General features: G+C 41.6%; 1 protein-coding gene and 1 long non-coding RNA gene across 2 annotated transcripts in view; one reads left to right on the top strand and one right to left on the bottom strand.

Moving 5' to 3' along the window:
* The window catches only part of pcdh1a (protocadherin 1a), a 67,544-nt gene extending 63,182 nt beyond the window's left edge, over positions 1-4,362 (top strand). Inside the window, exon 5 of the mRNA XM_056736917.1 lies at positions 633-4,362. Within this exon, the coding sequence (XP_056592895.1) occupies positions 633-1,006 (374 nt within the window). The 3' untranslated portion in view covers positions 1,007-4,362. The remainder of the gene's footprint in view (positions 1-632) is intronic.
* Positions 1-8,414, bottom strand: part of LOC130411913 (uncharacterized) — a 60,124-nt gene extending 51,710 nt beyond the window's left edge. Inside the window, exons 1-2 of the long non-coding RNA XR_008905130.1 lie at positions 8,191-8,414; positions 7,886-8,101 (exon numbers count right to left, since the gene is read on the bottom strand). This is a non-coding gene — a long non-coding RNA (uncharacterized LOC130411913). The remainder of the gene's footprint in view (positions 1-7,885; positions 8,102-8,190) is intronic.
* Positions 8,415-13,582: the final 5,168 nt, after the last annotated feature.

Raw genomic sequence — 13,582 nt, 5'->3', positions numbered from 1 at the left:
TGGATTTTCCTTCGGGGACCATTGGTAGGTCTCATTTAGTGCTGAATGTAGGATACTGGAAGCAGACGGGCCTGTATGTGTAGCATGTGTGTATAAATATTCAATACATGTATATCGAGAGCACAAGGGCCATAAATGCAATAAAAAGTGAAATACACGTTCAGCCTTTTGGCATCAGTCCTCCGGTGCACATGTGGGATTGCAAACGATTGTTGCACCGCACCTTTCAACCTCACTGCTACTCAGCACATAGCAAGCACATATCAACATCTGTAGATCGAAACGTGTACAAACCATTTCAATTCACATCGACTGATAGATCAAACCGGAAGATTCTGACCTACGGTGGCCACCAAAGAAATCCCAGTATGCACTGCTTAACAACAGCGCTTTGCGTAGCAACAGCTGTCTCTCACATAGCAACCCCACCACAGTGCATGGCAACCACCGGCAGCTCTTTGTGTATTCCCTGTTAGTTGCTTGTGTTTGATGCTAGATGAACTTCAGTGTCTTTCTGACTCCCTTAGTACCGGTGCACTCAAGTGTAACAAAACAAGTTTTGATTTGCTGTTCTTTAATTTCAATTACTGCCGTCATTAAAGACCTGTTTTGTGTGTGTTTGCCCCTGACAGATATCCGTTCACTACCTGACGTTGCCATGACAGGAAACTGCAGTCAGGAGTGCAGCGAGCTGGGTCACTCGGATGCCTGTTGGATGCCCGGTCAGCCTTCACCCGTCCGCAAGACCCGCAACCCCCCCAAACTGTCTACGTTTGTGCCTTATCAGGAGAGGGGGAGCCTGGGGCGCCTGGCCAATGGGAGTGTGAGGCTCGGGGGAGAGGAGAACAGGCCACGCCTCCCACCTTCCCGCAGTGCCTACTCCAGTAATGACCACATGCCCAGTGACCACGCCCCACTGGAAGAGGTGCCTCTGAGCGTGACGTCAGAGTTCCCGCCCACAAGTCCAAGCTCGAATCACACCTCGAAAAGGGAGATATACCTGTGAGATAACCACACCCACCATCTTTGATGCACATCGGAAGTTACAGAGACACGGTTAAGAAAGAGATTTGTGAAACCTGAACCTGCGACAGGATGAAATATCAATTCGATAGTGGAAAATACACTATTGGTCATTGAAAACGTGTAGAAGAGTGATTTATTTATCTTATTTATTTATCCATCCGTTCACTCATACCTCTATTTATTATACTTCTCTTTTTGTTTCGCTGTTGTTTTTTCTAATCCATTTTATACCGTCACAAACGATCAACGAATACTTTGATGTGACTAACTGATTTTAAGCTTCGCAAGCCTGCAAAATGTCGATAGGTTCAATAGATTACATTTGGGAAGTGCCGTGGGCAGAATAAATTGCTGTACAGGGTCATGAGCCAGATATAAAGTGTCTAACACTCTTAACCCGATCCTGTCCTCAGAGGGGAGCAGTCTTAATACCTGTAAAACGCTGTAAATACATTTGTATGGTGTGTATATGAATATACTATCAGGCTTGAGTTGAATAGTAACAAAAAAAGGTACATCTAAACCAGCCTGAAGACAGAGTTTGTGTTAGAACTGCTGCTTTTGAGGGCCAACTGAACCGGACTGGAAGACCTTCAGATGGGCCAGTGCTCACCGTTCCCATCTTGACCCTGGACCCTCACCTGCTGTATCCATACGTGTAATGCACTATAGTGTATAGTTTGTGTGTGTGGGCGTGTATTAGGTGCGGGTGGGCGGGTGGTGGATTTAACAGCGATTAAAACACTATGACAGAGCTTAACATATGCCAGCGTGTGCGCGCTTGTGCGTCAGGGGACCTTCTGTCACAAAAAGTAACGTGAGCGGCTTCTGGAGCATTAACACGCTTTCAACAGATGCGAAGGCGCGCGTGTGCTTTCGTGTCATGCAGCAGAACTTGTGTTTTTTGGCACTGTGAATCTTCCCTTCCTACTGAACTCTCACAGTGTAGTGCACTCGCTGTCTGGCACTCGCAGAGATGCCTACAGCTAACACGGTAAGAAGAAGATCGTCTGGCTCCCCTCAGATTATCAGCACCGTTTCGTTTGCTTACACTGCGACGGCACTAAACTACACAATTGCGATTGAGAGTACACAGACATGACTTGCCTCCATCAAACGGATTCATTTTCTCACCTTCACACTCATGGTTTGGTTCGTTTACGTTGTTTTTTGATATTCGTTTTCAAGGGAAATATTTGCGTGCTGTTTCGACTTTGTTTGAAGAACAAATGTATTAATGCCTTAAAAACAGTTGTATATAACAATCACAATGGACAAATTAGACTGATAATCCTGTCTTGTCTTTCGCATGTCAATTGTGCATGTTTTTTTGCCACAATCAAAAAAGTACAAATGTTTCAAAAAATTACATCTGCACACCACGTTTGGCCTATTTTCCGCATTTTTTACATAAATGTTCTGTCCTCCATCAATTAAGTATAACTTTGATTTAACTAAACGTTTTTCTTTGACACTGTGCTGACTATCTAGTAGACAGTATTTAGCTGTGTCTCCCTCCGTATTTGAGAGTCCCTTTTACGGGACAGTCTGATGGACATTTTCATTACCTTTGCATCACAATGCATCGGCTCGAGATCTCTACTTTTCCCGCACCTGGAACCGCTCGGATTCTAGTGCTTGGATACTACGTGAGTGTTTGTGTCTGCGGGGGGATGGAACGGGGGTGCGATGGGCATTTCCTTAATTAGGGTGAGTAATGAGTGTGGTGCAGTTGGCATATGTGAACACTCCGGCCCCTAAAGGAAGCACCGATCATGGAAAAGATCCCGGAAGATGGTGGGAAAAAGCTGCGATTGTTTAGCAAGTGGCATTTTTCACTGCGCTTACCTCATCTCGGCTGCCTTGGGCACCTCTCGCGAAACAATTAAGGCTGAAACATATGGAAATTACTGGACATAGCCATGATTAAATAAGGCGAATGATTATCCCGCCCCAAGGAAAGAAGGCACATTATGCTGTTTTCAAAGCCATTTAGTGACTCTGATACAAAAAATCCAGCGGGAGTCATGATCCAGCGTAATTAGCCCGGCTCAACTCCCCTAACCCCCCGCAACTGCGCTCAGCTCTGGCTAGGCGAAAGCGTCAGATCGCTGACCTGGACTTAACACAGCTAAAAGACAGATATGACCACAAACCTCTAGCACTTAAATGCTTTCATCTATTCAAACAGGCTTTGACCATGCCTCGCTCTGATGCCAACCTGAGTCAGGTAGTCTAAATTGCTGGTTTCGACTCCTCTGACTTTGTTTTGGATGTCTGAGTCTGGCTATTTTATTCATAAGGATTTCTAATGCTAGACTCCTCCGAGTTCTCTGCCCAAAATAATAGTTTTGTTCGCTGGGCCCGTCAGAGGACAGAATGAGAAATGTCCACTTCTCGTGGTTGTGTTTTTACACTGGTGTATAGATGTGTGCTCTTTTTGCTGTTAGATGTCTCTAGCTGGATGTGACGAGACCGTGATGAACGAGGGAGTCTTTTCTTTGTCCTTAGAAAGAGGCGTTTCTGCATAGAATATCAAAAACTGGTGTTTGTGGTAAACATCTCTTTAAAAGAGTTTTGTACATAGCTCTCCACATCCCCTCCGTGCGTGGTGTCAAGCAGGCGACGAGTTGAGCATGATTCCAAAGATAATTGGTAGAAACCGTTTACTGTTCTTGCTGAGATGTTAGTGCGGGTTCAGAAACCTTTCCTTAGAACTAAACAGAAGTTCACTGCACAAACCCATCTTCACCATTCAACCCAAACTAAAGACAGCTGCCTTGAAAGTATGTCTTTTGCAGGAGAGTTCAAAACTTGTTATCCTTAATTGTTGGTTATATTTATATAGGACTAAAAATGCTTGTGATGATCTGTTTTTGTACAGTTTTATGTACATGCAAGTGAAGCTTTTTAAATCTTACAACAAAAGCCGACGGCATATAAAAATCGTGAAGTGTTTATTGAGATGTGCACATCTTGCCTTGGATGGATCAATCTTTTGCTGAGTCAGTGTGAATGTGGCTGTTGTATGCCTGCACCGTAGTCATTCACTGGCTCCTGTCACAGAGGGCTTTATCAGATTTTATGTTTATCGTGAACAGTGGATTGTCCAATCCGACTTGTTTGTTTGATTCCCATGTGTTTTGTTTCGTTCTGTTTCCGCATGTTGAAAACAAACTCCTTGTTAGAAGTCCTTGCAAAGTTTGTAATAAAACGAGTGAAGGAAAAAAACAAAAGAAACACATTTGCTTGGTGAGTTATTGTTTAAGAATGAATTTAGGGACTGTGATATCTCCATGGCGCTTTTTCATTAATAAAGCAAAATGTTCTGACAAAGATGCAAGGCACTTGGTCTTTTTCTCTCACATACACTCTGAATCTATTTGCATGGGTAAACAGAAAAAGAGGAAAGGTTATGGTTTCTCAGAGTGACGTGAACTTAATAGAACAGAATACCAAATGTGAACCGCGGATATGTAATGTGCAGCTCTCGTTTTACAAAGTAAACTGTTTAGAAAAGCTGTCCATCAAAATTAATGGGGGAAAGGTCCGCGAATCTCCAGTCTTGGAAACCTAATCCTTTACAAGCGTTCAAGAAGCTAAAAGGCCACGCCAAAGACCTCCCAATACTCGACAGCGCAATAAGACAAAGCCTTTAAAGATGATTGCGCTGAGATGAAAGACAATAAATCAATCCGGCTTTCATTCCGTCTGCTCTCTTTATAGATACGCTATGGCGTAATTCTTGCGCTTCGGAAATGATAGCTTTCAAAGATAAAAATAAATGGATGTGAGGTAGCGAACAAACGCTGAAAAGCGAGATATATAAACAGGTTATAAGGAAGATCAAGCATACGGGATGAAAAGTGAGGTAAATACTCAGAGCAAGTGTGTGGGTTCACAGAATATTATGAGATATACATATTACTTTCTCTGATCAGGAAAGTGAGCCAGACGCAGTTGAGGAGGGGAATATTGGCCGGTGAAGCAGGCTGACTTTAGAGTGCAAACTGCCCCCTAATGGTCATCAGGGGAACTACATAATACACCCAATGTCTGGGAGAAGGATTAGAGTTTAATACCCGATACTCAACAGTCAGGTTTAATGAATCAGATAGCCTTCATATTTGCTGCTGTTCTTCAGTTTCTTGTTGACATCACCTGCGGTGCCAGCTTTCCCGACGACAACAGATGAAACGAGTAAAGCTGTGTGAATAATAATTGAGATCAGGAAGATAGTGGCTCTGGACCACGTAGAAGCACATTTTACAGACAGGGAGGCTCGTGGCAGCTTATTTAAGCGAGGCTGCGTTGGGAGGACCCACTGAGTTTTTTCCATTAATCTCTTTCTAATGGATAGGTTTTCGCTTCGCCTCGCACTCTGCGGGCTGAGCTTTAAAGCAGCTGTTTTGGTGGTGTTTTGTTTGCGTGCGGCTGGGGCATTTGTTTCTTGTTGCGGAGGGAGCCTCAGCAGAGAGGCTCTTTCTTCAAGATGAAACTACCCCCTCGGCTACTGCCTACTGTTGATCTGCCGTTGCCATAGAAACCTGGCCCCTCTCTCTTTCTGTTCCTCTCGCTCTCCCTCACCCACGCTCTTTCCTGCTCGCTTCGTTAAGCGCGGTGCTGCCAGCAATTAGAAGTAAAGCCAGCGGCGGGGACGGATGCCTCTCAAACACACTCTCCAATTAAACACTGTCAAATAACGCCGTTTCTCCAACCGCCAGCCTTCCCCTCCTATCGTATAATGACGACGCGTTCCTAAAAACATTCGCTCCTCTGAAAGGAGGATAGTGCACTTTTGTCTGTATAAATAAACAGACGTGAAGATCGATGGGTACACGGATTCTTGTCGTAAGGCCTTTTCCGGCAGCGACGGTAATGATCCTAAAGGCATCGTGTTTTCCTGTAGTTGCGAGGCGCTAGAAACTGCATTCTTTTTTCATTCCGCCGAAAATGCATGGAGCTGCGAGCCTTAAAAAGGTTTTCAGCACAGTATTGATTGCACATTTTTCAGGAAAGTGAGGTGTTTTACAGATTGTAGGCACTTAAGACACATAGAAAATTGCTGGACTAAAGCCTTCTCATATTCAGCTATTTGTACTGCTGTCCTACATATCGACTCTCATACACTATATACGTAATTGGTGCATTAAAATCAATGGTGCAATTTAAACAGCATCATCATTAAAAAGGTTTATGTGCAAAGTCAATAAGCACAGTGCGGCCCGGGTGGCACATGCAGCGTCACGCCTAAAAACGTTTGTCTTATGAACACACGCACCCACACTTGCACAATTACACACATAAACATCTTTATTTTTGTTTGTGCTCGGGAGGGATGCAGTCCTTTGCCGCCCAAAAGTATCTATGAAACGTCTCTTTGTCTCATTTAACACCCGATTACTTCCCACCTGAACTCAATCTTCCAATCATCTATGATCCCAAAACTGCCCAGAGCCATCCATCAACCCTGACAAACAGGCGCACATACTGAACACGACTACCGTACGCAATGCCTCGTGGCGGTCTTTTCTCGAACGCTGCCTCTTCACCTGTTCAGTGGGCCTAAACGCTCTTCCCTGCAGTCACTTGGCCCTCAGGAGCCTTCTCCTGTATGTTCAAGTGGAAAATCACTTTTTGAATAAGTATTCGCTCCTCACGCTCATTCACTGCCTCATCTGAGGCATTCAACTTGATAGAAACACCCAATAGCTCATGACTGGTATGGAGCGTATGTAGCATAACCATAAGATTCAATTTGTCAAGTAGTCCAACAGCAATGTCTTACATTTTTTATATTACCTGTATTTGTGTGTTGGCCGGTTCATAATGTATTATTAAAATCACAAAGACTGTGACTAAGCTTAACACTACCTAGCCCACCGCCAAGCGCCCAAATCATCCAGGGACTTGATCTTCTAATCCAAAAAAACATGACACTTTAACGTTGATCTAATTTGCAGCAAGTCTCTGTCTAAATGGATTTGAAGTTTGTGTCAAGACACCGTGCACATTGTCATGTCTGAATCACCTGCTGTATTGTTAAATGTCAATATTTATATTCTTGATTTCCAGGCTTCCTGTGCAATTATAGATCATTGGGTTCTGAATCAACTGAAATTACAATTCAAACTTTATTTTGGAATACAGTATATAAACAATAGAAATAATTCTGATGTCACACGGGAAATTTGCATTATGCAATATAAAAAGTGATGGTCTTCATATGGTGTGGAGTGAAAAAATAAATACTGACCAAATCAGTCAAAATTTGTCAAATGTGAACCAGGTTGTTGAATAATACCATCAAACATACAATATCAAACCTCTAAAGCGTAATAAATGCCTACATTAAAAAAACAAATAGAATATATGCACTTAAGTAATAATCTGACTAAATATTATGGGTAATTGTCCAATTATAGTTACTCACTATATTCAAAATGAACACAAAGCGATAGAATGGCTTTTATCAGTATTTCATGATTTTTATCTCATATCCTTTCACAAAGTGCAATTACAAACCGTGGTTATGGTGAGACTGAGACTGTTAGATAATAGAACTAGTCATCTATTAGTCATTGCAGTTGTGCTTTGTCAAACATTTTATGGACGGTTTGTAAGAGGCCTCAGAAAAATGAAAATTTACAGACACCAGCTGTGGGGCAATTTGGTGTCATTAGGACCGGCGAAAATTATGACCTGTAATTATTTTGAGCAAATCCTGGAATGGTTTTGATGTGGCAGAAATGATGGAAATTTGACAGAACAGCAAATGTCCACCAATCTTTTTAAAACATGGTTTGCAAACACAATTTTGAGCATAAAAAGTTTACATAAAGTTTACAGTTTTACTCACCCCATGATGTGACCTGGATGGATGTGATGGGAGGAGACAACTGGGACCTGTGATGAGAGTGATCCCCTAAACGCATATTTACACTGCTGGATGTACAGGAGCTTATCATTTTGTCCCAAACTAAATGAATTCCACTGGCGGCCCTGTATGCAGTCCTGTTATTTTGTATTTCACCCCAGCTTATTAACATGATGATCTGACACCTATGGTTTCTTTCTGGAAAAAAAATGTAAAGCAAATTAGAGTTCAACACACTTAAAGGGATAGTTCAGTCAAAATCTCTAATTTGCCATTTATTTACTCACTCTCGGGCCATCCAAGATAGGTGACATTTTTTCTTAAGTAGAACCATAAAGAAGATTGTTTGGTAAATCCACAGCCCTCTCTGCTTCATATAATGGGAGTCTATGGGGTCAACCTGTCCAAGAGTTCCTAAAGCACATCATTTCAAAAAGTGGCTCCTGGCTACATGCTGACGTTTTGTGAAGTGACTCACTTGATATATTCATACATTTAAAAATCAATTTTAATAGTATTAGCCAAACTGTACAGCCAAAAGACTCCCTTTCTGCAGGTGGCGCTAAACGTACCAGACGCTGGTATGCCATCTGCCACCAAATACTACAAGAAGAACTACTGTAAATACTACGTGTGCAGAGGCTGCACATTATGGCTAATATTATTAAAAAGGACATTCAGTTTTATGAAAATATGAAACGATTTGCTAGTTCAGCCAAACGATTTTGTCTGAACTATCCCTTTAACTGAGATGAAATGACTATAAAGACTTAATTTGTGGTATAAAAAAAATATTTTAATTACTCTGCCATTTAGACAGATTAGAGAATGTAAACGCTCTATTTTATTCAAATGTTAAATAGTAAGGATGTGTATGTGTACAGGTGTAAATTAATGAGAACAAAACTAAATTTGTTTTATTCTTATGGCAGATAACTACCCAGCTCAAAGTGATAGTTCACCCAGAAATGAATATTTCGTCATCATTTACTCACCCTCTTGTCATTTCAAACCCGTATGGGTGTCTTCCGCAGAACACAAAAGAAGATATTTTGAAGAAAGTTGGCAAACGAACAGCACGGTCACCCATCCACTTCTATTGTACGGACTCAAACCAACTGCAAGTGAAAGGGTGCCAGTTAACAACAATCTCCAAAACGGCAATAATTTGCGTTCTGCGAAAGAAAGTCATACAGGTTTGAAATGACAACAGGGTGAGTAAATAAAGACAGTTTTCATTTTGTGTAGACACTCACGTCAATCAATTTTCTGAAAAAGATAAAAGGGATGACTCTTCCATAGACGTTTTTCAGAGAGACATGTTGTGTAACTTTTCTTTATACGGTGTGTATAAGGTCCAGCCAGGTAGTACATATTCTTTTTTCAGCTTAAACTGAGAAGGAAAGTCGGAATCAAAGGAAAATAAAGCTTCTTAAATCAAGAGAAGGTTCAACATTCTCCCGTGAGAAACCCTCTAAGGAACTTTAGATAAAGTATCAAGAAACAGATGCTCAAGAAGTAGATAGTAAAGGAAAGAAAACAGAGAGCATAGAAAATATGGATGTTTTGTTGTAAACACAAGGGGTGCAATTAAACATCATGCGTACAGATGCTCTGAACGATTTCGTCGAAGGCCATGCAGAGTCGATACGAAACATAATGCTAATGGTAGAAAAATTCTGTTTATTTTAAAGGGAGATCAGTTGAGAGGTGAATCCACAGCGTTTCTGCGTTTTTACATATTTGCCTTTAGCTTTGCAAGCGTGCTCCTATTATTTTGACAGCGTTTTGTGAACTGTTATATATACACAGGAACACTGCTTGCATTTATTGTGGCGCTTTGTCAGATATTCTTACACACCTGAATGAGTCCTACAGGCACGGTGAGCTATAGTGTTTCTTCTGCCTCCAAGGCTGCGGAGGCAGCTCTCCTGCACTTTCTTGATGGCTTTGTAAAGACAGTTGGGGTACAGTTGGAAAACACTGCGTTTTGTTGAGAAATGTTGTAGCTGCTGGGGAAAGCAGAACCGGTAGTTCCCAGAGAACAGGAGACAGGCTACATGATGGAGTGGAGAAGGGGGCTCTCATTTAGAAGATGAATACTGACAGGCGGTCTCCCGGTGGACTTGCTCCTTCTGTCCGATTTGAAACCAAAAGTAGAAGCGCACCTGATTAAACACACACCTGGGCAGCCGAGTGCCATCAGCTGATCTCAGCCATGGGAGCCTCTGATCAACCCCACGCGCTCATTTTCTGCTCTTCAATCCTTCTGTATGAAAGTATAATTGCTCTGCTGTCGAACTAAGTCTAAGGCTTCTATATTTTATCCGAGTGGGGAACGGTCTCACCTGTTTGCCAACTGCAGTGGTTGGATGCACACGATTAGAGAGAAACTTGAGTGCGTCTCTGTGGCTAATGCAAAACATTTCTGATTTACTGCGCCAGTACAAGCCTGAAATGTCTGGTTTCTGAAGTGTTTCTCTTTCATCCAACGCAACTCGAACCACCAAGTGTCTTGGCCTTACTGTAGTGAAAGAAAAACAGCGAAATACATTAAAGCTTTAATGACAAGCACAGCCACTAATGACAGGCACCTCTCAGTGTCGCTCGCCACGTCGGAAAAAAGCGCACCCATCCTTCTCGCTCGAGCTCTGATCTTGTAGTCTCATTAAAGCTCCGACTTTTTTCTCTCGCTCCCCTATGAATAAAACTTTCCTTCGCAATCGATTCCCTTCTAATTAAAGCCACCCTTCTTTGTGTCCGTCATCTAATTAAAAGACTCCCATTCACTTTTCTATATGTCGATCCACTTAGCTGCCCGTACAAAAAATCTCACCTTTTCTCGCTCCTCAAACTTTCAGCCTCTACTCCTCTCCTCTGAAGACAATTCGTTCGTCCTTCCCGCTCACATGTCCGCTGTAAATTGGACTGAGAGTTGTTGGTAATTGAAGATCATTGTCTCCCTCCTCAGGCAGCGAGGCTTCTCCATAGCCCTAACAATAGACCTCTCTCTCTCTGCATCCAGCCAATTTCAGCCTATCCACTTTTGTAGCATCCCAGACTGGATCTTCTAGAGCCATGTGGAATTGGTGGTTCCATCTCAAACTACGAGTGCTGAGTCACTTCTTTCGACTTGTTTTTTTCCCTCCGTCCATAGTGTTGGGCCCACATCCCAGAGGAGAAGTACTCTCCCAGTTCACTAACAAACAGACCTGGCTGTTTTTCTGAGAAAACACACACACAGCTAGGCCTAGCTGTCCAATTACGATAGTGCAGATTGCGCCTCAAAACAACAAGACATCGAATTGAAAATAACGGAGAGTCTCAAAGCCATTATTCGGTGCATGATGTGTTTTTGAAGAAACGGTTGAGGAAAACTTTGAATAGGCTCAGGGAAAAAATATAAAGCATATGTTTTGGGTGCCACATGCTGTCACATTTCTCTCTTCCACTCTCCATAAATTTGTTCTTTTGTTGCCAGGAGACAGAGAGTCTTTTGTTCTGGGGAGGAAAAGTGGGGAAAAAGTGAAGCTTGATCACCTCTCAACTGATCTCTCAGAGATTTCGTGATGGAATGGAGAATATTCTCCAGAGGATATGTTGACTTTATAAAGAGTCTTAAAAGTGAGAAAATGAGCTTCTCTTTCTGAGTAACACCAATCATTTAATGTAGCCTTAAAGTACTCCATTGTCGGAAAAAAAGCTCAAATGTCAAACGCATTTTAAATTTATTTCTTTTTTCCTTACAGCAAAACTGACATGTTTCAGTTTTATAATGACTGCTTCCTTCACACTTGACTAAACTTGTACTTCCTTTTGTGTTTTAGCTCTCTCTCTCTCTCTCTCTCTCTCTCTCTCCCTCATCACAATACATGTTTCTGAAGTAAACCAAGAGTCGGGTTTATAAGATTTAGTCTGCTAATGAATAAAAAATATAGGCTACATCAAATTATTCAGAATCTATTGTTTGCTTTGGTATAATTTTGTGCAAAAGTATTAGCACATACGTCATGAGAGAGAACAAGATAGTCAAGAGCTAGTTAAAATGTGTCCGTGTGCTAGCAGCTTTTACGATTTTTCTCTCCCTACCTTTTTTCCTCAGGAAGGGGGTTTAATCTCTTCATGGTAAAGTGACTTTAATGGCCTGTTGTGGTTTAGGCTGTTTTGTGGCGGTTACGGGGTGTTTCTTCGCGATCTCTTTGCAGAAGCCCGGGAAGCGCGTGACAAATCTCTGCGCTCACGCGCGCGCGCTACTGCGACACCGTCGCGCGATAGGACCGCTCATGCAAAGCAATGTTTCGGGCTGTTTCAAATGAGATTCATATCGTGTGCGAACACTTTCTTACCTTACAGCGCCTGGAGAAAATGGTGCAGCTCTTCCCAGTGGCTTTATAAAGAGGTGATCTAGAGGGAAAAAATGCACTTAAGCCAGGAGTTTTGGATGAGGTGAATTCATCATTTTATAGGGCTGCGTAAATGAAAGGCTTTCTGAGCGATAACCTGCTCGTCTATTTTCGGCTATAAAATTCGCATCTAAAAGTGAATTATGGGAGTCAATTACGCAGCAAAGAGACACAATCTCAATCATCCCACGACCAGATCAAATGTATAAGGATGTCATCGTTTTAATATGTGCCTGTAATAGTTTTACAAGGAGTTATTTGGAAATTAATTGCCATACATTGATATAATGAGGGATTTATATTAAATCTTTAACCTGTTGCTGAAGTTCAGATGAGTTTCCGGTTCTGGGTAAATTGAAATGGTTAATCGAAAAATTCATCTGTTGGTTTGTTTACTGATATCGTCGTAATCTTAGACGCTAAGGGGCGTGGCTATAGTATCAAACAAGCAAAGTTTCAAATAAAATACCATTATATACCATTATAAACACCAGTCCACGTGTTTTTTCCATAGGATCTGCCAGATAACATCTCACCAACTGAATCCATCACATACCAGTAGACACAATTATCGTTTCCACTAAAACCAATACAGTTCCCATTATTGACCTCTTCGGAGAACGTAGACAACGCTGATCCGGCTCTGTTTCAGAAGAACACTGCACAAAAATTGAACAAAATACATCCATTTAAAACGGAATGTTAAACCAATATCTCTTAGATTTAATAATGCATGTAAGATTTAAAAATAAAATAAATAAAAATGAAACCAGAAGTGCTTCTTGACCAGTGTTTACATCTTACGAATGCTACACAACCATTAAATCCATAAACGTTTCTATTGTGTTTTGGGCAGGGTTCTTATATTTCTTCAGCAGGGTACTCAATTATTCATGTAGGCCTATTTCACATGTGAATATTTTCCAATAATGGAAGTTATGAGAGAAGATGAGTGTTATTCAGCTAGTCTTATGATTTCAACATTTTAGCTCCCAAAATGCAACCTGCTCCACAACTGATGGGACTGTAATTTGTTGTGGTAAAGTTTTATAACGCGGGGTAATACAGAGGACAACTTTAAGTATCAGATGGTTCTTTTAGTTTTTACACAACTGAAAATAGAAACGAAACACAATTGTTGACAACAAAACAGCCTTATGAAACACCTTTTGAAATTCTTGGTTCTTTGCAACAGTTGCTTTTGATTTGCTTTCTGGGTTTACAGACATGAAATCTCTGACTTTAGACTTTGCAGGATCAGATTTTGATATCTTGC

This window comes from Triplophysa dalaica, chromosome 22 (assembly GCF_015846415.1).
Source record: "Triplophysa dalaica isolate WHDGS20190420 chromosome 22, ASM1584641v1, whole genome shotgun sequence".
In the NCBI taxonomy this organism is placed as follows: Eukaryota; Metazoa; Chordata; class Actinopteri; order Cypriniformes; family Nemacheilidae; genus Triplophysa; species Triplophysa dalaica.
Note: the sequence above shows the minus strand (reverse complement) of the source record. Positions and strands in the feature narration are given on the sequence as shown.